This window comes from Drosophila kikkawai, chromosome 3R, assembly GCF_030179895.1.
Source record: "Drosophila kikkawai strain 14028-0561.14 chromosome 3R, DkikHiC1v2, whole genome shotgun sequence".
NCBI lineage: Eukaryota > Metazoa > Arthropoda > Insecta > Diptera > Drosophilidae > Drosophila > Drosophila kikkawai.
The window spans coordinates 30,235,387-30,261,281 of NC_091731.1; the positions used below are offsets into that span (position 1 = coordinate 30,235,387).

The 25,895-nt window shown below is 42.8% G+C and overlaps 1 protein-coding gene across 1 annotated transcript in view; it reads right to left on the minus strand.

Annotated features, from left to right (window-relative positions):
- The window catches only part of LOC108077621 (cytotoxic granule associated RNA binding protein TIA1), a 93,304-nt gene that overhangs the window by 32,161 nt on the left and 35,248 nt on the right, over positions 1 to 25,895 (minus strand). Inside the window, 1 exon segment of the mRNA XM_070287311.1 lies at positions 9,290 to 9,377. Within this exon segment, the coding sequence (XP_070143412.1) occupies positions 9,290 to 9,377 (88 nt within the window).

The window sequence follows — 25,895 nt, forward strand, 5'->3', positions numbered from 1 at the left end:
TATCCTTCCATGTATTGTATGTGTTTCAGTTCAGATGCGTAAGTTGATTATTAACTGGTGTGAGTGGGTGACGAAGCAGGGAATGGGATGGGATGGGATGGATGTGGGCACGAGTAGGTTGTTTCTATAATTACGAGCGTGCCCAGGCCCAGACTTTGCTCATGGTTCATGCCCAGTTAAATACAGACATTAGGCATGCATAGCTATTTAGCTATACAAACATATCTCACTCCGCTCTTTCTCAAGAGGGAGTCATTATTACACCGAGAGAGGGATCTATATAATTATTAAAAAATATTTATTTAAATTGTAAATTTAAGAGTATTTCGATATATTAAAGATAAAGAAGAGCAACTAAAGGAGGAAACACTCTCTTCAGAGGAAAAGGATCAGCTTGAACATTACATTCTTTATATTAACCTCTAATTTATTAGTTAATCCTATATTGTTAATAGTTAAGGGTACGAACCAGTTAATTATCATTCAAGATAAATCTACTAGAAGATTTTTCTCTCAGTCTCCTTGGTAATTCCATTAAAGCGCGTGCGCTCGAGGATTTCACTGCGGTCGGGTCTCAATTATAATTTCGTTTGATGGCAGCCCGGAATCGTAATGTCCTTCGTGCGTTTTGCAATAACAACAAAGAAATGAAATTAGCTCGAGGCACAAATTAAGCAAACCCTCTGCTTATGGCTATGTTGATGCGAATGTGTGCGTGCCCAGCGGATAATCTAACGCAATTAATCGACTCGTCACTACGCACACATGTCACTATCCTTCACGGTAGCTGGAAATGTCAGCGGTCTAATATGCAAATTAATCTCAAATTACAGAGCACTGCGACTAACTGCGACTGCGACTGGGGCGGAGACTTTTCAGAAGAGGTCATGCCCTTCTAGGCCGCCCCTCTTAGGGGGAGGCGTGCCGGCTGGCCATTCATGTGTTTTAATTAATTTTAATTGCAGACAAACTGCGGAGTGGCGCTCGATGGCTTTGATGCTCTGAATGAGAAAGATTAATTTCAAATGCATTGGGTAGGGATAACCTTCGCCACCCAGTTTCCAACAAATTGATACACCCCGAAACTAAATGGAAATCAAAAAGACATTATGCAAATTGTTTCTGGTCCCAAAAACACATTAAATGGATATCAATCTACAAGAAAATAATTTAAATATTAAATATGTATGGCTGCCGGACTGGGGCTTCGTCACTGCCATTTAACTAGATGCCCGAACAAACCCCCTCTGCCCGCCCAGACAAATTCAATCAATCAAACAAGGGCCAGGACGGGCCAAGCAATGCCAATGCCGTTACGTGCCCGTAATGAAGTCCTGTCCAAATTTGCCTTTTTCTAAATTAGCACAAATGTTCTTTTTACGACGACGAAAGCGGACTGCGCAATGGAAACGGCAATGGCCCTGCCATCGGCTCCTATCTGCGGCTCTGCGGCTCTGACTTTGGCATTGTCTCTAATTTCTCATTAATTTGCAAGCGAAATCAGTGAACACGGCGCTGTGCTACCGAAATGACAACAAGCTGAGAGCATGCACTTAGGGAAAAATAGAGCCAATATATATTGGTATATAATTTAGCTAAAATGCTTTAGTAAAGTAATGAATTACAGTTTAGATCTCTTTAATGATAATAACTATGTTATATTTAAATGGTTTTTGAGATGTTTAATTTAATATTTATTAACATTTTCTTTAATCATAATATTTAGCTTCTAAGTACACATAAAAAAAAAACTATCTTCATACTTAATTTTCTTGAATCTTACATTTACTTCAGTGTAAAATGCTGAGGCAAAAAGGTAGCGACAAAAGTGAAACGAGGCAACAGGGCGTATGAGCGCTCTATGCAAACGGCGGTTGTGGGCGGTCGAAAAAGAGACAGAGACAGAAAGAGAGAGCGAGAAGGGGAGAAGAAAACAGGGTGAGAGGGAGGAGGAAGGAGATGGCTAGCTTGGGGCAGGTGGCATCGAATGAATGCTCGTCAGGTGTTTGCGGTGGTTTTTCGAGTATTTTGCCAGAGACCAATGCCAACGAACGACCGAAGCACTGTCAGCGGCACAGCCACTGCCAAAGTCAATAAGAGACGACTGCGGCAACGACAACGAGGAGGCGGAGTGGCAGGAGTAGGAGCAGGAGGAGGAGGAGGATAAGCCAGAGGACAGGGATGGCCAGCTGCTGCTCCTGCTTTCGACTTAATTGAAAGGCGTTTATTTGGCTTTAAAAACGTAAATCAAATTCATTTAATTCCTCCCCCTCTCACGCTTGCCTTTATCTTTTATATAGTACTTTGAGCTCGCCCCTCGGGCGTTTACCTTTGTCCGGCAATTACAGGGCACTCGACACTAGGCACTCGGCGGAGTCTGCGGCAGATCTGCATGGCCATCCGTATCCGCCGCATCCGCATCCGGCAGCTCATTTTATAGCTTGTATTTTAAGTAAATGTCTACCATTGCTGGGGCCCTTGAGTCTGGCCAAGCAAATTTCCGCGCTTACGCCACTTTGGGCAAACAAAAGGAGCTTGACATTGCCCGCCATTCGCTTTTGTTGGATTAGCTTTGATTAGATTTCTCTTGTTTGCAGCTCCTTGGCCCATCCTGTCTCAGAGTGTCACTCGGGAGACGGGCAGGCACCTGTATAGGGCGCCTCAACACTCAGGGAAATGCAATCGGGTTTCGAGGAATTTGTCAGCAGTTTTTTTTGATTGAGATTAAAAAGAATATCCAGGACCTGTAGGTATATTCAAATAGGTATTTTGCTTTGAATAAAATGAAGGTCCATTCTAATGTTTATTATTTTTAAGTTCTATTTCAATTTCAAACGCTTTTATTTTTGTCTGTGTGCCGGGACGCTTTATTGGTCCATGATTATATTATATTGTGCCTGTTCTATTCGCTCGTCCCGCTAATTTTTTCTGGCTCAAACTTGCGGCAGGCTGGCCCAGAGGTCGTTGAGTGCTTTAAAATTACATTTCCGTGTCGAAATTGCACCTGTGACTTCAGGAGGGCCCCGGCCCCGGTCCCGGCCCAGCCCGGTGGCCATAAAATGGGCCACTCAATCTGTGTGACTCATTTTGTCAAATTATTTGGGGGATTTATGCGTTGGCAGCCATTTTTTATTCGCTTACTTTAATGGCAGTCAATTTATTGCCAATAAATTTGTAGCCAAAAAGTTTAGAGCAAGGCCGGCCGAGCAGCAAGTAGCGAGTAGCAAATTTTTATTTGGCCAAGTGATAAACTTCCAGCATATGTGCGGGCCCCGGAGGGTCGACGCCGCGTTGTGGCGTTTTGGATTTTTTGGCAGCGGCTCAACATGGGCGAAAGCGAGAGGCCCAGAAACTGCAGTTAAATTCAATTTGTGCCGCGCTGCCTGCAAATGACAGGCAGCCAAAGTGCCATTTTAAGCGCCAGCCAAAAATTGTCGCCCCTCGTCTATGGACCAAGGACCCAGCCAGACCAGGACTCGTTGTCGTCTTCATTGCAGCATAATTTCTGGCGCTGCTTTGTTGGCGCGATAAAAAAGTTCGCTGCTTCCCTTATCCCCTGTTGTCCCTTTTTATTTCCGTTGATTTAATTTTAAAAAGGCGCCGCTCTTCTCTCGGCTGAAGCACTTTTATTTATACACATTTAGCCACTGCGGGGCGCCGTTTTGCAAACTGTTTTGGCTCCGTTTAGTTGGCCCCAAAAACGCAGGACATTGTCAGTCAGCCAGTCATTCACTCAGCCAGCCAGCCAGCCAGCCAGCTAGCCATTTGTTCATTCATTCATTCACTCATTCACTCATTCAGACATTTGGCACTGACACTGTCCAAAAAGGCAGCCGCCCGTGCTTGGCACTCGTGTTTCGCCTTTGTCAAGTTTAATGAATTAATGCGCATTTTATGTGAAAAGTTGCCGCAGTCGCAGCCGGTGGGTAAATGAAATAAATTTATGCTTAAGAGCTGCCGCCTTGCTCTGTCTATTATCTAAGCATTAAACCTGTGCGTATTGATACAAAATCTGAACAAATTGAAAACGAAAATTGTTTTGCCATTTAATGATTGTTCAAAAGTTGGCCCGCCCCAAACTCGCCATTAAAATTATATTAAAAAGTTTACACAGCTGAATGTACTCGGACCGGTTTCAATTTGCTTTAATTTGGATTGAGTGGATTCCGCTTTAAAGTCGAAGGAAACTCGGGCCGATTTGGCCGGGATAACTTCTGACACTTGCCACAAATATAAATCGTCGCAGGCGGGCATGAAAAAGTGTCAGGCTTTTGCGGCTGCAACACAAACTGCCAAGACTCATTTTTCACACTACGCACAAACAGAGCAAAGGATTGGCAAATGCGGAAAATCGGGCGGGATTCGTGAGGAAATTCGGGAGAAAATCGGGCGAGAATCCAGGGTAAAGGGTCTGGGGGGTACTGAGTGCCAAGGAGATGCTTGACTGATTGTGCGCGTTTTGGGGCAAAAGTTTTTCGCATTAACTTCCGCTGCATGCCGCGTCGCATTTGAATGCGATTTTGATTTGTCACTCGCCGCCTCGCAACAAAAGCCGCCGCCTACTTAAAACCCGGAGTTAGATGGCGCGGCCGCTCAACTTTTTCCGCCATTTCCGCCGCCCACTTGTCGCCGATCATTGGTTTCCGTTTCCGCTTACCCCCACCCACTACCCCCATTCGGCACTTCAAAGAACTGCAAAACTGCAGAAGGGAGCGGACGCAACTCGACGACGTGCACAAGCGCATTTTGAAGTTTATGAAAAGGGGCCGGGCCGAGGCTGGGGTCTCGGGCTGAGCCAACTTTCTGAATAGATTAAGTTGAAAGTTTTGCTCATTTTCAGCATCGCCCCAATCGAGGGCTGTCGCTAAGACCGGCGACAAAATTATATACCCTACGAGAAAAAAGGGGAAAAATCAACGTAATGATGTCGGCGCGGGGGCAAGGTGCCGGAGTCTGGAGATGGTAGACAGCAAACCAAAATCAAAACTTTCCCAAGTGTCATTAAAAGTAACCGAAAAAAGCAAACGAGATAGCGAGCGAGTTTATTTCCATTCCCATTTCGAGTCGCAACTATCAACTATTATCTTGTTGATTTGCTTTTTTTTCCAGTTACCTTTTCAAAACCCTTACACGTGAGACAGGCACAAGTTTTTCTATGGGTACACAGAGAAAAAAATACCACTAGAAGTTGATCTATTAAAGGAATTATCTTAGGTTGTTTTTTAAGGATTTTCAGAGGCCATACTTATAACCTTAAAAGAACTAGTTTCTCAATTGAAATAATTAATGTTGTCTAGCAGTGTACCATTTCTTTGGAAATTTGAAATTTGAACCGGTCAAACTTGGGCACAAAGGCCAAGAGTTAAGCCTTTTGTGGCCAACAATGAAAGGCCGCAGAGGCAGCACGAAGGACTGCCAATTACAGGCCGAGGGCTCGTTAGCCATGCAGCACAAAAATGTAATTGAATTATGAGAGGCAGCCACAATATCGGGCAAACTAATCAGGCAAACTACAATCCTGGCAATTGGAGTTGGAGGAAAAGGGCACGGGGCACTGGGCAATGGGCAGGACGTGTCCATGTCCCTCTCGCTAATCAATTTGCCCATTGTGCCGGCCGGCTTTGTTTGTCTCTGGCCCTCCTCCTCTTCCTCCGCTGCCTCTGGTTTTATTTATGAAAACGCCTCCTGAAACGAGTCTTGAGTCGGGGCCAGAACATATTGCATGTAATTAATCAGGAGCAATGCTATCTGGTTATGGTTATGGCTTTGGTTTTCCGATGCGGCGACTGCATCGATAAGCAGAGGCAATTCGTACCGCCCACCGCAGGCGGATAATTGAATTTCGGTATTATAACCCATATTCCTCGAACGGCTTGAAGTGCCCGTCATTATCTTAACACTGCTGCTTCTGTTGCTGCAGTCGATTGGTTTCTGGGAGTAGCCCTAATTGGGCAGCAAGGAAAGCACAGGGAGAAATATCGAATGGATTTCTCCTTGGTAAAATTAATAAGAAATAGACTTTCAAGACAAACTTTCCTTCATACATTTCAGAAATACCAACCAACATCGTTTTCTCTCCGTGTATGGAGTGGATTTTATGTTGATCCTTTTGACCGGCCGAATAATTAATTAGCTGCATTAAAATAAGCACACTAGCCACGGGGCGTTGTGTTTTATGGCCGTTCTAAGAATGCCTCATGATAACGTCTAATCGGATTTTTGGTGTGTGCCAGTCCATTAAACTGCCGCGATAAGGAAGCTTTATATATGTTTATATACAGCATCTGGAGTCCGGAGGGTATCGGCTACTGCGAAAGTGGACAAGTGTGCTCGGTGTTTTTGATTAAGCACAAGGTGTTGATTGATTTGGAAACTCAAAGGGACTTAATTATTTTGAAGGGATTATGAGTATGATTACGGTTATGATTGCGTTAATGATTTCCGTGGGCAGAAGAAGGTTGCCAAAGGCGAGCAATTAATTGCAGGATTAAATTTCTTTTGTTGCCGCCCTTTCAATAATTTCCATCCATCGACTTTCATAATGAGTTCTGTCTGTCTGTCGGTCTGCCTGCCTGCCGGTCCCTAAAAGGAAAACCACAAAAACTTTGAGTTATAGGGAATTCTCCACACATATTACACTTGGCAAACTTTCTGCTGTTCGCCGCAGTGGCAAAGTTGAGTCAGTTAATTAAAACCAAGTGGGCGGGCTTGGCCGGGGCGGGAGGCGAAAATTGTTGTATAAATTTAGCTTCCTAAATGAAAAATCCACCCATGAGGGCTGTTAACCTGATGATGAAAAGTAGGTAAAGCCGGCGACGACAACATATTTGCGATTATTTCCCACGCGGGCACTCAAGGCATAAAGAGCAATAAATTAAGAGCCAGCGACGAAGGATGTCCTGGCAAAAGGAGCTGCCAGCGAGGATGTCTTTGAAGCTGCGCCAGCTCTAGGTTTCTCGGGAGCCCTAAAGGCAGAAAAGAAACACTTCAGGTGTAGATGAAAAATGTAATTATTTCCTAGATTTGCGCTCGCCATAAAATAAACATGCGGAATAACAGTATTTGCAGATGTAGAGCCGCGGGCCAAGCCGCGCCCAAAAATCCACGGAGCACTTCAAAAGACCAAAACCGTCTAAATGTTAAATGTACATTTGGTCCTGAGCAGAGAAAAAAAAAAACTGAATTTAATAAAGGTAACTTATGCTGCCTTTAGACTAATTAAACAATAAATTATTAGGAGAAAAAAATATACATATATTCTAGTTCCTGAAAAGCACGGCCTTATTGAAAATAATCATCCCTTGAAATACTGCATTTTAATCATTTTTATACCCTTGCAGGGTATTATAATTTCAGTCAGAAGTTTGCAACGCAGTGAAGGAGACGTTTCCGACCCTATAAAGTATATATATTCTTGATCAGCATCAACAGCCGAGTCGATCTAGCCATGTCCGTCTGTCCGTCTGTCCGTCTGTCCATCTGTCCGTCTGTCCGTCTGTCCGTCTGTCTGTTTCTACGCAAACTAGTCCCTCAGTTTTAAAGCTATCTGAATGAAACTTTGCATAGAGTCTTCTATATACTCTCACTGCTATATATGTCGGAACGGGCCGGATCGGACGACTATATCATATAGCTCCCATACAAATGTTCGATAAATTTTTAGAAAAAAAATTATAACTTGGCTGTTTTTCAATATTTTTGCATCATTTTTGAGATATAGCCACTTTATATTATTACAGAATTTTGGTAAAAATTTTATGAAAATCGGACGACTATATCTTATAGCTGCCATAGGAACGATCGGAAAAAGAATAGGAAAAAAATTATAACTTCGTTGTTTTTCAACATATTCTTATCTACTTTTAGAAATAAGCTTCTTTTATTATTTCAGAATTTTGGTAAAATTTTTATGAAAATCGGACAACTATATCATATAGCTGTCATATAAACGATCTGTAAATGTGGAGAAAATGTAAAGCTGGGAATGTAAAACTGTAACTGTCAAACTGTAAACATAATAAGTATAAGTAAAATGTAATGAAACTCTGTTTTGTGAGTGTTTTCAGCATTTAAATTTATAATATAAACATCAAAACCAATCTGCAAGGGTATACAAACTTCGGTGTGCCGAAGTTAGCTTCCTTTCTTGTTAAACTCTAACATTTAAAGTATATATTATGTAAACGTTTTCTAAGCCAGGGCTTCGTTTTTTTTTCTCTGTGTGCACTCGAATAAATAGTTTCTGGCAAAATGAGTTCAACGTTTCTCAAAAGAAAAGAGAGCAAATAGCAAGGGGCCGCCTGGAAGATGGAGACGAAGGCTGCTGATGCTCATTAATTAAGGAAGTGGCAAATGAAAAGCCTGCGAAACACGCTCCCAGGACGTCTTTTTTTTCCTTGTTTGGTTACTGACCTGATGAGCAGGCGCAGCATAAATATATATATATTTATATGTATATAGCCCCACCTGAACAGGGGTGTATGTATGTATGTATATAAATCAGTTTTATTTGCTTTCACTTGTTCTGCTCTAATATTTTTTTGGGCCACTCGCCTGGCATTTGTTTGCCCGGCGTCGACAGCTGCTTGTGGCTTTCAACTGGTCCCCATTGCAGTTTGTTGTTGCTCTCTCCATCACCCCTCCTGCTGCTCAAACAAAAAAGTCGAAAATTAAATTATTAATTTATTGCCCGTTGCCTGGAAGCCTCCGTTTCCCCCACCGTTTCTATGGTCCATTCACTCGTGCTTTTGAAAAACCAGCAGGAGAAACAAAAGCAAAGCCAGAAAAAGAGAGATTTCTGTTGCTGTGGCACAACATTTCGCGGTTTCCTTCGACATGCACCCTCGGCTCGCTAATTATTCATAAATTAAGCGCAGATAGGCCGCTCGAGGCCTGGGGGGTGAAGAGCGAAAGGCGGGGGCTTCATTTGCTGTTTGCTTGTTTATTTAACAATTTTCTCGGACGGCACAAGTGCGGCAAAATGTTCTTTGATTGGAGTTAATGTGCTGGCCAAAACGGGGACTTGAAGGGCGGGTAACGCTTTAGGTTTTGAAGTGTACAAGAATCCTTAACAACCTAGTTTTGGTGCTTTCGAACGAGCTTATAGTAAGCCATATAGGGTCATATCATACAATATCAAAAGGGGATTCAAGAAATTGATCATTTAATTTTAAATTTGAACTATTTTCTTGTATAATCATTAACGATTTATAGATTACCTCTCGTATCTGAATATCTAACCAGTATACTTTTGTTATTTTATTACAATTCTATAATACTCTGTACTTACGATATTTCTCCAAATGGGGTGAATGCATCTTTCAACTGTTGCGTCTCGATTTCAGCACTCAGGTCGCCCACAAAAATGTGAAACTGTTCTGTAAAGACAAGAAGCGGTAGACAAATTTAGCGCCAATTACGAGATGAGCAAGAGTTAAACTATAGTTGCTTAGTTTCGCCGTGCGAACGAACCGCACTCGACGATGGCCCAGACAGATACTTGAGATGCCCATGTGTGCTCGACCAAGTGGCAACTGGCTGAAATCGCAACGTGCAATTGTCCAACCCGGCTAGCTCGCCTTCTACCATCACCCCCCAGTTGGTTGGTGTCTGTTGCTGATTTGGGGCTTGACATTATCAAATGCCGCCTGTCAGCTGGGCTGCCTGGGATTCCCCTAAAACTTCTCCTACCCCTCCGCCCAGACCATGAGCCTGTCACTCTCGTTGCCACTTTGCTTGCCGGTTGTTGCCGGCTATTTTCGGCACTCGAGCTCCAGCTCAGCGCCAGAGATTCTGGTTCCGGATCCGGTTGCAGCTGCAATCGCCCGTTGCCAGCTGCCAGGCGCTCGGAACTGGGAGCCAGGAGCCGGCTGCCAGGTGGACACGAGTGCCATCACAAGTGCGCCAACGTGTCATGTTTGCATGCAGAGGCTGCGGCCAAATACAGTCAGTTATCTATAAATTGAAATAATTCTAAGAAGATTTCTGGCTTTTAAGATTTACAAAGATGCGATCAAGGGGTTACTGTGAAAATGTCTTGTTACTTTTGAATTTAAATCAATTAAACAGATAAATAATTGATATATTCTTTGAGTGTATAGGTGTTTATTTATTATTTGTAAATCCCAATTACTATGATAGTTTGATTTACGGCAGCTTGACTGTATTCTGGGTGACTTGGGGCTTGCTTTTCGGCTCGCGTCCCTGCCGAAATGACATAGTTTCGCATTACACAGAAATTGCACTTGAATGTGCCAGTCAGATGTGTGTGGGCCTGGGCTGGAGGGCGTGGCTGGCCCTAAATTCCCACTGCTACTGCCCCTCCTCACCTCATCATGTGTGCAGTGGAAACAGAGTTGACAAATATGCCAAAAAAGAAAACTCCCCCAGCGACATGAATTACAACTCTGGTGCGAGGCGAACGGGAGGAGGAGGAGGTTTGCCTGCGCGTCGTCCCATAGCTGTGGATACTTTCATTTGTCTGTCCGCCGGAGCGACAGGAAGTTGTGCTAAGCGTCATTTCCGTTGTTTTGAGTGATTGCAATTGAGATACGGTTTTTGCGGTTTCTTTTTTCGGGCACCGCTGGGGATTGAGGACCTCCTCGGTCCCAGTCTGGCCATGGAGCACGTGTTAACGCTTCTCTTTTCACTTAAGCGGTTTAAATTGCACAGGAATTGGGTGTCTGTCTAATGTGCTGTAAAATGTGACCTTAAAGAATCACTCAGCGAAATGATTTAAGATTGAAATTGGTCACTAAAAATGGGGAAATATTTTTCAAGCCTCTACAAATTGCATATACTAGTTAATGTAAATTTTAAAGATGAATCAGCAAAAAGAAAGAATAATAACACTTTTAAATCAATGTAAGAATTGATTTTTATATGATTTACAATATATTTATTCAAGTGTAGGTCACGCAAAAAGGATTAAAGGGAAAATATTTGGCTGGGTGGGGCATTCGACTGGAATGGAATGTTGCCATTTTGATGTTGACACTCAAATGCCTTTATCTCGGTGGTAATAAATTGTTCGGCAAATCCCCCAAATCAATCGCTGACCAATTTATTTTATACAATCTCTGCATCTGACACATTTCTCTGGCCCCTGGTTCGTGACCCTGCCCCTGGCCCCTTGCTCTATGCAGCCATCCGAATGAAGCCAACAATTTATTGCCCTAACTAACAAAACTGCAGCTGCAATCGCTGCGTTTCCCAACCCTTTCACCCTCCTCTGCAGTCCCTGGCCGAATGGGAACTCCAATCCGAACCGCGCCGAAAAACAAATGCCCATTAAATCTGCACCAGTTACAACATTTTTGTTGGTTTTAGTCAATTGGTCAGTCGCAAAACAATTTGGACAGAGCATTTTATTTGCCCGGGGCAGATTTTCCAGCTCTTCCTGTTCTCTTCCGTGGGTGTATGCTATTCAATGGTCCGGGCCAATTAAGTTCCAGTCCATAAAATTTGCATCAAAAGGCGACCATTGACCTTTGGTCGTGCCCATAATTAAGAGCCCAAAAATATACCCATCCGGTATGTATATTTATATATGTATATAGCGGCCTGCATTACGCACTGTTCCCACAATTAAAGAGTCGGCTGCCATTAAAAGCCAGGCCAACTTTCCGGAACCAAAGGAATTCACAGCCAAACACCAGAGCACGAAAATGAGCGAACATCAATGGCAGCGGAGGGGGGTGCTGGTGCTGGCTGTGCTGCGTAATTCGACATAAAAATATCGTAAATCTTAAATTAGAAATTTCGCACATTAAAAACTTGGAAATTGCATTTGGCTTTCTGGCTTCAACTTGGTCGACCGTTAGCATTCAGGCAAAATACGGGAAATTCAAGCGAAAAACATCCGAAAATCTACATACAGAAAAATAATTTTTTATAATATTAAAATATGTATTTAAAAATGCTATAAAAATAATATTAAGATTATATGTGTTGTTGTTGCACATATATTTCCAATGAAAATTTAATTAATTTTAATATATTTTAAAGAGTGGCTTCCTTTTTTTTCTAGTGCTTGTATATGTGTCCGATTTCGGGTATATTTCAGTGTGTATTTGTGTGGTAGCAGAAGGGAGCTTGAGCCAAAGTCGGAAAGGAATCAAGGATCCCTGGGCTGGCCTGCATAAAGTCCATTGCCGCACATTTTTAATGAGTTGGACATAAAAAAGTTTTAGCTTTTGAAAAGCTGCTGTTGAAATGAAGCCAATGAAACCCTCACAAACACCCAGCGAGAGAGATGGCAAATCGAAGGAACGAAAGAGACGGATGCAGGCCCGGTCTGCGGGCCATTGTCTCTGTGGGGATTTGAGCGTTGTCCTGCCTGTCGTCTGCTGTTTTATTGCATAATCGTGAGTCAATCAGCGGCCGAAGGGAATCCTTGCCAGCTCCAGTTCGAGCTGCTGCTCCTGCTCCTGCTCCTGTTCCTGCTGCTGTTCTTATTCCTGCATCATTTCCCTCACAGAACAACCCCCAATCACCGCCTGCTTCGCTGGATCACGCACTCGTTGGTTCGACCTTCATCAATGCACGTCAGCTAATAAATACGTGCTGCATTTTGCCCTGACCTCCCCAGGGGAAAGGCGAGAGCGAAAGGTGGGAGCTGGTCCCCCATGCAATTAAATTTCACTTCAGCGTTGCCAGTTCGCTTTAATTTGCCGAATTTAATTGAATTGCGAGCACATCAAATTGCGCATACGCCCCGTTGTACGAACACAGAAACACCCGCCCTCACAGAAACACACACACACTGAAACCTGTTCGAAAACATCGCATTGAATGGTGATAAAAATGGGCTCTAATTTGGATGAAATTATAGATTTGTATGGTAATGCATTTCAATTTTCTGGCGCTTCTAATGCATTTTCTACGCTCTCTGGATTATCTAACCAAATGCGAACGATGAGGCATTCAAAGGTAAGTAACTATCGAAATTATCAGGATTTTACTAGGATCTGTTGGTAAACGATCAGTGAACAATCTATAAATAAAGTTCTGGACAAGTTTATTTATGTATAAAACTTAATCATTAAGAGTATTTAATAGCAATTTAAAGGATACAAAACCTTTTGTAAAATATATCCCAAAATAGTTTATTACAAAAAGACTAGTAGTAGCCTCCGAAACAAGTTCACACATAACAATCTATCTCGAATTATAACACGGAGTCAGGGCTTCGTTGTCCTTCTTCCTTGCGACCACTTAAACTTTTTTCCGGATCTCTTTTTTTGGCGCTTTTCCAAAACCGGAGTAGAGGTTTACGCCGATGGTTAAAGGCATCGGCGGCGGCGTAGAGGTCAAAATGACTCGGCGGCGGCGGGGTAGTAGTCAGAAAGAACCGGCGGCGGCGGCGCGTCAAATAAGGCAAAAAGGCCATTTTAATGAGTTATTTATTTTTTTTTAAGTTTTATAAAGAACAATGACACTGAAGGCCGCGCTGAAGCTGCGCCGATGCCGCACCAGCGGCGCGCCGCGGCGCGCCGTTATTTTCATAATTTGGCGGCGGCGCGTCAAATAAGGCAAAAATCGGCGGCGGCGGCGGCGTGGCGCGGCGGCGTATATGTCTAAACCGGAGTGATGTACGCGAAAAGCGGCAAACCGCAAAAGTAGCTGAACAAACACAAATGTGCCAGGCCAAATCGACAGAGGGAAAAAAAAAGGATAAAGGCGGTGTAGAACGGAGGTAAACACCAATGCAAGTGCACCGACAAATGTGACGGACATGGACATGTGTACGCTGCCCCCTTCCTGCCCCAGCATCATCTCTTACCGACAGAAAATGCAAAATGCAAACACAAATATAAACACAGATGCTAACTAACCACATCAACATATCTGCCTGAGCGTTTTCCTGTGTGGGTGTGTGTGGGCCACTCATAGTTTAGGTCTACATATATGAAAATGGAGATTTCCACGATGCTCCATTTTGATGTATTTTGCACGGAAATTATGTTACAGTGCCACTCGTATTTGCATCGTCCGAAAAAGCCAAGCAATTACGGGGAAAAAAGGGGATAACAGCCCTGGAATCGCTGTACATTTTTTATGTGAGCCCTCGACATTGGAAATGCATGGCCTCTTGAATTAAATCAACAGCAGCTCAAGCTGAAAGTGCCGTGTACGGCAATCCCTGCCATCCTCCAATCCAGTTTTGAGTGTCCCGAGTCCACATTATAGCCCAGGGCAACTCAGCCAAAAGAGCCCTTGCTGGCCATTGTTATCTGAATTAAATGCATGGCTCAGTCAGACAAATGTATAAATGAGGCCAAAATGGTAAGATAGCTGAAAAATCACTGGTAAATATTGAAAACATTTAAGAGACAAATTACAGAAATAAATACCAAGAAATTTAAAACTCAGGAAAATTAGAAAGAAATTTATTTAATCGAATATTAACTCTTCAGAAGAGACCTTAGAGCTAAGCATTAAATACTGAGAACAAGAAGTTAATCAATTTATATGAGATCTTTCTAAGCTTTTACTTGGAGTTTATATATCTGAGAATTCATAAAATTAGATAAGAATTCATTGCAATCAATTCCTCGTTTAGTTTACCTACTTTCTGTATATTCGCTCATATCTCATAGAATTTAAAGTTTTCCGTAACCCATAACTTAGTCCATAAACTAGGCTACCTTTAAATGTTTCTAACTCGTAATAGTTTCGCGGCGGAACCACTACTTCTGTTTATCAAAGTAAACTGCATTTTCGGATATGAGTTTCCTTTTGTTGTTAACATTGTCAAATGGATTCGGAGCCGCCGTTACCGCCGTTAAAAGCGAAGCGTAAAAATGCCACACAGTTAAAAGCGCTGCAGGTCCTGGATCCGGAGAGGGTGAAGTTGAGGGAGCTGGAGTAGCGGGTCTAAAAGCGAATGGATTAAAACACGCGAAGCACGCGACCTCAAAGCGCATTATTTGTTGTAAAGAAGTATTATACACTCACATACACACACACAGCCGAGCAGAAACCAAATGGCAATCACACCCACCCACACACCGGAGAAAACCTAATAAGCTTTTGTGCAATTGCAAGCCATTGTGCTGCAGCTTTGCCCAGCCAACCCACGGAAAGCTAATTCAAACACCTGCCACAAAGGGTCGCATGGCCCTGGGTGCGAGCGAGCCAAGAATATGCAAACGTCGAACACAATGCAACAAAATAGAGGAAAAAAGTGAAGGGAAAAACCGTAGGATTTTGCCAGCCGCAAATGCATGCAGCGCGTAACATTTAGCCTGTCAGAGAGGTGACGAGAAAGGGGGTGGTGTGGCGGTTGCGGTGGTGCATTAACACATGCGCCAATAAGTATGCAATGCGCTGTGACATTTTTAACGCGCCCAACAAAGACAGCAGCAGCAGCAACAACAACAATGACAGGCACCGACGCAGCTCTATCTCGTAGTATTCCTGCCACCCTTTCGTCCTGCCTGCACAGGAAATCACGATTACAGTGAGTCGCAAGCAGCTGCAGCTGGGTCAATACACAGGGCGAAATTAACCCTTAAATTGGTTCTTCATATCGTTTTCATTTACTTCTAATAAAGTCATAAAACTTAGTATGAATAGGGAGCTTTGTGTTGAAGGTAATTCAAAAATCATAGTTACGGAATATATATTCAGTCATCTGTAAAACCAATGACTATTATTTTTTTTACGGTGTAACATCAGCATCAGTTGCATGGAGAATGTGTGAGCATGTCGCTGTTTGTTGAGTGACGAAATTAGATTTAAATATGCCCCGCCCGCAAACGCCTCTTGGCGAAATGTCACCGCATGTCCTGCTCGCTGGCTCCTCTCCTGCAAAATTCTCATCCCGATGAAAATGAGCTGTCGGCAGGGTGAAGTGTTTTTGTCGCGCATATGGGACGCCAGCATTTTGCTGATTGTTTTTTATTTTTATTTTATACATCCGAAGCGGCTGAAAGTTTTCACTGGCTTGTATAAAAATCAATTCCCTATCCGTATATCCGCTTATGTGAAAAGTTTCCCCATGAAACTTGAGTCACTTTTCCCCCAAACAATGGCACAATGGAGACGACAATCGAAGGCAATTGCATATTTTTAAAGAGCTTACGATCCCATTCAATGTGATTATTTTCATTTGATAAGTATAGATTACCATTAAAGATACTTTGCTAATGAAAGGAAAACTATCGATTCGATTTACTTGGCGTTAAAGCCACACCGCTCATTAAAAAACACTTCTCTTTGTTTCATTTTTTTTTTGGGAGCCGCTTCTTTCATTTCCGCCCATTGTCTGTCAATCGACTTGGTTCGCCTTTCATTGGACGCGCTGCCGCTGTCTTTGTCATTATGAAACGTAAAACGAAAACGATTTACAGTAATGCCAACACTTTGCCACCCTGCCAGTGTCCTCCGCTCACCTACCACCCCTCCGCCGCCTTACATTGTTGTTAAATGAAGAAAGTATTTTTCAAATGCGAATTTCTGTTATGCTCCTCGCCCTCGACATGAAGACATTTTTGACTATTGTCTGGCGGAGAAGCGAGCTAAAAGTAGAAGCTGCGACAGCCGAAAACAGCAACAAATTCGGTACACGGAGAAAAAATAGTTCCATTTGATGCTATTTGGGAACCAAGAGATCAGTTTTCTATTGCTTTGCCTTCGAGGAAATATATGAAATGGAAAGATTCCAAATAGAATATTTAAAAATATAAACTTATGACAAATATATTTAACAATTTTTGATTGCATTTTATTATTAAATGTTTTTTTATTTCTTTTATTTTCTTCTGTTTCCCTTCAATGATATTTCTCTGTGTAGAGGAAACTATTGCCAATGACAACGAGAACGACAGCAAAGGAAGATGAGCACGACGCTGACGATGGCAAGCGTTTCCGCTTTGGTTGTTGCCACTGTTGTCGTTGCCTTGGTTGTTGTCACTTTTGCTGTTGTTGTTGTTGTTGTTGTTGTCGTTGGCGTTGTTGTTTTCGCTATTTTTCGGGACACACAAAACATTGAATGACATTATCCTTTATTGCTTATCCCACGCTTTGCTCCATGCTTCGTACTCCCTGCTCCGTCTTGTGCGTCCTGTGGACCTCGTCAGCAGCTGCGCTCTCCCTACACATTGGCACACGCAAATGGTCGAAGGAACTGGGGTCTAGGCGAAAAGTCAAAAGGGCATACGCGGCGTATGCGTAATATTAACTAGAACTTGTAGGACAAGTGGCTGCGCCGGGGTGAAAAGATCGGGGCCAGGCAGCCGCATTGTGTCCACCAGGACAAACTTTTTCATTTCCCCGCGGAAAAATTTTCAAAAATTTCATTTCACAGCGACTGAAGGCAAAACTTTGCGCCAAAGACATAGAAACTAGTTAGAAGTGCGGATATGAAGGGGGGGTCTTAGTAGGGGAAAAGTGGGGCCAACAAAGCTGAAAAAGTCATGTCGTTTCACTACCATCTCTCTCTTTATCTCGCTCAATCTTACTCCCTCCTCTCGCTCCCACACACACACACACACTAACGCATTTCACGAAATAAAGTATTCAAATAAAATATGCTAAAATCTTTGAAGTACTTCAAATAGCAAAAAGTAGAAAAAGAACCCAAACGAAACGAACAAAAAGAATTCGCCGCACACAGAAACAGTCGAAAACTTTGGCCGAAAAAGAGCGGCATAGCTTTGGCGAAAGAGAGGCTAGATGGGAAAGCAGAGCTTCGCATAAAAGGCATCGACATCGGCATTGGGAGAAATAAAGAAATGGCAGGCGAAATGGCAATAGCCAGGCAGAAAAAAGTAAATATCGTTTATGTTGTCATAACGCGCAATGCCCTGCAGCCGAAAAGAGCCCAAAAACACCCACGTTGGCCCAGTGCCACCCACTTTTAAGGACCAGAGCCACCACCCAGCAGCCAGCACCACCCATTACCACCCACAGATTGAGCCACAGCCTTATCATTTGAATTTCCCGGCGACGTGTTTGTCGAGCTGAAGCCGATAAAGATGCGATAAAGTGAGAACAAGTTGTGGGGCAGCCGGAGAAAAGTTTTGACCGAATTTTGACTTCTGCATGGCCCAACTTGACGGACATTATTCGGCCAGCAGAATTGCCAATTTGTGTAAATTATTGCCTCAACTTTTTGCCGTCAAACTTTCGTTGGAACCGAGTCAATAGTCAGTCCTGTCCAGTCCAGTCCCCTTGCCGTCGCCTTTCTGGCCAAGTTAATATGACGTAATAGGAATTCATTTGATTATTTCAATCGTTTGACGACATCTAGCAGCGTGCGGCCACGCCCACTTCAGGCATACTTAATTAAGCAGAAGCGTTGCTCAGAACTTTCCGCAATTGTATTACAAATTCATATTTGCCTAAAATTTGTTCGTCCGCACACATGTAAAATTCACAGCTGCTAGGTTTAATTTGACTGCAAATAATATATGAATAAGGCGCGGGCCGTGTTGGTATTTGTCTTGCGTGCACAGGGAAAAAAAAGTATACGAATAGAAAATGTAGAAAAAATTTTAAGCAAGGCTTAGATAATATTAAAAACTTCTTGACAAACTGTAAATCATCTTAGTATGACTTTAATTTACTTTGCTTATGGTCTTTTCTACTAAGCTTTATATAATTTTTAGAAATTACTTTAAGACTTAGAAACTTTCTGCAGTGTGACATTGTGCTAGCTTTTTGGGAATGCTGGTGGGAAAACTCGGTTCAAACTCAAACACTCGACACTTTCGCAACGAAAACTGTTAACGAAAATTGTGTAATGCCCGGCAGGCGGCAAAATTTATGCATTTTAAATGATATGTGAGAGAGAGTCTGGGGTGCCAGCTACAACAATATTTGGATTTGCCAATGTGCCGGCGCTCTAGCGGAATAACCAGGCTTGTTTGCAATTCAACAAATGCAGCCAACTTTTAGGCGCAAATTGTCGCCAGATTATATTGTCGTACATGTCAGTGTGTTTTTGCTAATGCAGCGGCAAGTCTGCTGGAAATTATCCACATGCCAGATGATTTTCCGATTGGCCCGCAGCTGAATTTTCCATGGCGCGGGCCTGTTCTGTGACACATCCTGATATTTGTTTTCCATTTTTCCGTCGGCTTCTTTTTGCTCAGCGCGTGCTTTCAATTATCATTGTTTTGATTATTATTTTAATGTTTTGCACAAACATTAAGCTCATCCCCGCTTGGGCGTACCATCTGCATCTGCTGTCTTTTTGCATTTTGTGATGTCGTTCGTTAGCCCTCTATTGTTTGCTTATTATTTTTTGTTATACACTAAATTATATACTATATTCTTAAAGTTTCGACTCGTTTATTTTAGTTAAACTCTTTAAAGTTGATTTATATTATAAAATCTTAAGCTTTTACTTGATAAATTTGAATTATCGCATTTTTACCAAGTAGTTTTTATTATTTTTCAATTCTTTAAAGATCAAGCTTTAAAGAAATTCAGGCAATACCATTTAACAGTCTAGAATTCCCACCTGCAGCATATGTCACCGAAAAGAACACTTCAGGCGTGAGGTAACGCAATCATCTGTGTATGGCCAACAGTTGTGGCTCTGATTCAACACAAAAAAACCGCACATATAATGCCCGCTGTTTTTTTGCTCTTTTTGTTGTGTCCATATAGGGAAGGTTTAAACGCATCAAACTAGTTTTTCCTTGGTATCCTCTGGCACTGAGACTGCGATTTTTGCTGCCATTTCCTGCGGCTGCCTCGTCAAATTGTCATATCGAATTTAGCCGGTCAACAAAGCTGCCTTGATTTGGCTTCCAGAGCGATGTCCTGGTCACGTTTATTGAGCCAATCGTGGCAATAAAGTTCAATTTACCAGATCCAGAGTGAGTTCGGTAAGGAAGAAGGACAAAGACTGAGAAATGTTCACCACAGAAGCATTTTGGGCAATTAGAACTGGTACAAAGACAATTGCAATTTGGTTTCTTGCCTTGGGAAACCAGTGTTCTCTGATAATTCTGAGGGATAAACACTGAACACAAAATATTACATAAAATATATACGAATGTAGTTTGATTAATAAATATTTCTCTTGACAAATTGGGAAATACCTTGAATACCAAACAAATGTATTGCGGTGCAACTGCCAGTGCCATCACACCGACAACATGTCGTATGCGCAACGCAAACGAAACGTTCAGAGGTGGAAATATTTTTGTGCATATGGCCTGATCCTCCGAGCTCTCAATCTCCGGCCATGTTTCTTCGGCAACTTAAAGCGAGCCAAGGCAAGCCACATTTATTGATGTCTCAATTTCCTTTGCCAAATCACCTATTACAAATCGACAGCATCGGCAGCATTGTTGGTTTTCACAACTGCCGGGCGATGGTGTGGTGCTGCAGCAATTCGTACAAATTTGGGTGGCAAATAAAGCGCCTGGAAAAGCTGGAAAAGTAAAAATTACCCTTCTGGCTGGTAATGGCTGGCAATTTGTTTGGCTCTTGCTGTTGCCATTCAGCCATTGCACAAACTGCAGATACGTGTGTGCCAGAGGCGGGGCAGGAGATGATGATGGGACTAGAGGTTGTTGCTACACTCATTTGGGGTGGAATTGATAAGAGTGCGGCGCCTTTTATGCCTCATTTCCAATAGTTGCGCCCCCGCTCACTGATAGCAGTTTGATCATTCCATTACAGCTCGCTGCAGCTGGAAGCAATTTGCCACAAATTTCAATCAAACGTGCTCGCTAAAAAGTTGCCATAAGTTGCACCTCCCACTCAGGTAGGGCCACGCCCCCACGCCTCCACCCACCGCCACCACCACCACTTACAGCTAACAAACTTTTACATTAAGACATTAGCGGAAAACTTTTTTTTTCCCCTCAGCGCTGTTTGCGATTTTTCTCTCATTCGAAGCTGCAGCTGCAACAACTTTCGTCCCAACTAATTTCTTATTTGTTTGGCTCTTGCGGTGCAGTGCAAAAGACTGCGAGGAAAACTGGGATTGAAAATGGGAATGGGCCCGCGTTTGGGACTGGGACTCGGACTCGGACTCGGACTCTTGCCATGTGGCAAATGGAGTGCTCCATTTTCATTTGCTCTTCGCTTTTCGCTCATCTGGCCAGCGGGATATTGCACATGAAAAAGTTTTCGCATTTTCATTGGCTTTGATTTGGTTTTGCAAATGGCTTTGCATTGTTAAGGAGTCGAGAGTTAAGAGCTGATTGGATGATCTTCTGATGGCCGTCCAGTCGTAATGGCGAATAATGCTAATGAAGGTAGCTGCGTTACGAATTCAATTAAAGTTTTCGCCTAATTATGCGAATTTCTTTCAAGTACTTTAAATACAAAATATTGTCGTTGCAGCAGTTGCATATTAAGATGCTTTGGGCTGTATATTAGACTTATATATATCTACAAGCCATTCTCTAACGAGAGATCATTGGGTATAGAAATCGACCTTAAGAGGTTCCATAAGGTAAAGTTATTTAAATGGGGCAATAATTCAACTACAGATCACTTTGTTACTCGTTAAGTTAATTTAACAAAACGTGTACTTTTGCTTGCTGTTATTATTTTTAAGACGGTTCTAGGAATCAAATCGGATCCTTTAAACTAGCTAAGCCGCACAGGCTGATCCATTTCATCCGCAGATATAATTTCCTCTCCATTTCCCAGAAACCGCAGCCTTGACATTTCCCCCTGGCCGCTGAACCGCTTTAAAAATGCAAAACGCGTTAATGGTTGCCCGGCAGCACCTGTGCAACATAGCCATTGAAGGGGAGCGGGGTGAAAGGCGAATGAAAAGGGGTTGAAAGCGAATGGAGAGGGGTGGTGGCGTCATGGTGTCCACGTTATGGCTCGCTGCTTTTTGCACCACTGCAACGCACTTGGCTGCGCTACGCAATTTCCGTTTCCGGTGGCGCAGGACCAGGGCCAAAGGCAGACAACTGCAGGATAACATCCCAGCCCCATCTCCATTCTCATCCTCATCCTCATTCTTGCCAGCCATTTGGCGCACAAACAATCCGTTAACACTTTTCTGCGCTCCTTTCCCCTGCACTCCGCTCCCTGGGCAACTTTGTGGCGGTTGTTTTGGGTTTCCGTGCTGGGAAAACTCCTGTTGCTGTCGCTGACGCGACTTCAGGTTGTAAATTTCCATTAAATGTGCATTTTTGTACAAGTTTTTGAATTAAACTTTTTTCGCTGCGGCCATAACTCAGCTGGGCTGGCAAGGCCGGGCTTTTAGCCACTTCGCCATCGCCTGGCAATCTTGTCCAACCGCTCGAGCGAAAAGTTTGCAACCAACTGAAACAAGTTCATTTCCGTGGCTCTCATTATTTTGCCAAGTGCAGCAGATAGATAGTCATTCCACAAGCAATCGTGTATTATCTAAATATTTTCTTGGCTTCTATTTTTAACTTAGAGAAAAGAAATTGACCATAAAATGAATTTTTACAAAATCTATAAATATTTATTAAGCATTTCGTTCATCTTCTCTCGCTTTAGTGGATTACATTAGATGTTATCTAAGCCATATCCCTGCTGCCCCATAAATCCGAATGGGTTTCCTTGGCTTTGTCTAATCTCTGGTCTGAAATTTGTTAAGCTTTCGCTTTCAGTTGCAGGCAAATGTTATAATTTCCCACACACCGCCCCCTATTTTTCTCGCCAGCAGCCCGCAGTGCAGCAGTGCACCCGCATACACCATATCCACACGATTCATCTGCGGCTGGCTGGGCGGGTCATAAAAATCACACGAAGGGTCAGGCTAAGTGGGACACTTGACCGGGGTTCAGGGGACTCCCAGGGCGGCGGTGGCGTGCTATTATTTTTAGAATATGACCGAAACATGCAAAAGATTTCTCGCCAGCAGTTAGCCAAGGGCTGGCGAGTGTGAGCGGCAGAGAGACAATGCAGCCAGGGCTTGACACTGAAAAATGTGAAAATTATGCAGCAAACATTAAAGAAACTATGTAAATTGGCTGCTGCTGCTGCTGGGGGCGTAGCCTTTGAAGGAGCCAGGACCTGCCATGCGCGTGACGCCATCAAATCTTATTCCCCAGCCAAGTTTGACTCACGCCTAATAGTTTTAATTAAGCGACTGCAACTCCGACTCGTGAGTTGCATGTCATGCATGAAATTCATTAGGTTCTGCCGACGTCTGCTTAGTGTCTTACATCCCGGGCCTCGAGTCCCGAGTCGCGCTTTTCCAGCTTCCTTTGATATACTTATACTTGGCATTTTCTTAAGCAAAAACTTTGCTGGCAACTAAAACCAAACTTGACATAGTTTCGGCAAAAATTGCAGCTAAAAACTTACTTAATTTCTACCAACTGCACTTACTCTGCGCCAACTGTCGCCGGAGGGGCTACAACTCCTCAACTGCCTACACTGGGGGAAAACATAAGACTTTACATTTATATCCCTTGAATAACTATGAAAATTTCATTATTATTTATGTAGTAATGATCTTTTTTCTTCTACATTCATAAGATATATGTATTAATTAATATCTTAGATATTTTCCTTCCTGTGTAAACCCCACACATACACATGCCAGTCTTATTTGCATAGTTAGTCAAGTTTTCTTTGGGCCAATGGGGATGGCTGAAATGGGGTCGGGTGGCTAAGACAGTGGCAACCGCTTCCCGCATGTGAAGAGTCCACTCACTTTGACACTATTTCAACAGGCAAATAAATAGTTTACCCTGCGCATGGGCGGGTGAGTCGTGCGTCGTCTTTTATTTATCTTTGACACTTGCTAATTTTTGTTGAGTTGTTGATGAAAATATTTTGCCTGGCAAGTGTCAAGTTCTTAAGTTGTTTAGCAACCAAATACAGAAAATTTGACTTGCCTGCCAGGGGTTGTGATCAGACACACGACTGCTGACTGCTGTCACTCGCATTTGGCATCAGAAATTAGCCGGTCTAATAACTTGAATTCCACTGCCAAGGAATGTTTGCAATTTCACTGAAAGCCATGACAACTGGCTCTCTAGCTGACTGGCTCTCTGGCTAAACTTTTAACGGGTGAAATGATGCTGAAATCTGTGCAACGGTCTAATGATTGTTCATGTCAACAATTTGCAAAACTAAATGAACACATTTCGAAAGCATAAATTATGCAGACCGGCTCTAGCAAACATTCTACCCATATGTGTGCCACTTCGCTGGTTGGCAGTTGCCAGTTGCCAGTTACCAGTTGGCAGCAACTTGTTAGCCAACTATGAGACTCTGCTGGCCATAAAACACAAAACGGCAGAACCAGCAACAGCAGCAGCAACAGCAGCAGCAACAGCAGCAGCAACAGCAACGGCAAGACATGGAGCCTGAGCCTGTGGAGGGCAACATGGCATACTGACAACATGTGTTTTGAGGTGAGGCTTATAAATAAATTATTGATAAGCATCTGGCATAGAGGAAACGTCAAAAGTTGTATGCTAAAATAAGCACAAAACGGCAAACAAATGAACGAGTGACGTGGGAAACTTGTTGTTCTTCTGGCTTCTGAATATTTAAATGCACTGAAATTACTGCGGGAGAAGCCTAGAATAAGTGGGATGAAAATTTAACTTGCACTCGGGCCGAGTAAGAACAAGGAGCCAGGAGCGAGAACAAACCGAACATAAACGAGGGCAAACTTTTCGCAGCAAGTTTGTTGCGCATTTTTAATTAATTTTCTTTCCGGCCACCCCCACACACCCTCGGTCGCCCAAAGGTATGCCATAGAATTTTTCTCGCTGGCTTTTAGCCATATTTAAACTGCACACTGTGTCCGTGTGTGCGTACATGTGAGCGGTGCATTGACATGTCAATAAGAAATGAAAATGAGAATGGGAGAATTGTGTGTGTGCTGCCCGTCGCTTGCCTGCCAGCGTTCTGAACATCGACGTCGTTGCAATTAAAATTTTAAGACAAATTAAAAACGGCAAACTGTCAGTTCACACATAGAGAAACGAAGCAGAAAAGCTAATTTTCTTTTAAGAAATTATGAAAAAACCTATTAAGATTTAGGTATTATAATTCTAATAAAAAAGTTATTGGTAAATGCACTTATCAAAGATTTTTATATATTTCTCTTTATGCTGGAGACTTTATCTTTAAATGCTCACAATTATCATCTTTTTTATTGAATTTTTCTCAGTGCACACACGTAACACTTGCAAATGCTGAAGGAATAAGCGAAGGAGTGAAAAGATTTGCACTTGGCTGCTGATTGCAGTTCCCGACTCGTGTCCTCAATTTGACATTTATGCGAGCGCAGGCAAGCGTTTCTTAATCGAAGCAACTGCGATTCCTTTCTTGGCAATTGTGTGAGTCCTGTATGTGTGTATGTGTTTTTTGGGAGGACGGGGGTGTGGGGAGTATGTGTGTTAGCCAGGATTTTGCCCCTGGGCAAGGCAAAGTTTGGCATTGCTCGCCAGTGTTGAGCAGAAAGTTTTAATTAATTTATGTTGCCCAACAATCGCTTTGTCCCGCTGACGTTGTCTGTTTGCCTGGCAGCGCCTCAATAAATGTTTTTGCCCTGACCATAAATGATTTATTTGTTATTTATGCGTGCCATGTTGGACAAGTGATGGCTCCTTCCTTCGGCGGCACAATCAGTCCAGTCAAACAACTTTATTTAATGTCAAAGTAAACACGCTGTCACAGTCTCACGGCTCCGCTGGCTACACTCATAAAAAACAGACTTTTGCTATAAAAATTTTAAGAAAATGTGGTGAATATGTAATATAAAATATTATAAAAATAAACAAATCAAAGCAGGTTCTATGTATATTTATTATTTTAATATTTAAAAATATCTAAAGGTTTCAAAATGTAAATTTAAATTTTAAAGACTGTTGTTCGAGTGTACTGCTGGTCCATTCTGTCACCTGGAAATTCTGCTTAATTTTCCACATTTTCCCATACCCATACCATTTCCCTCGAACTGCTGCTGCTGC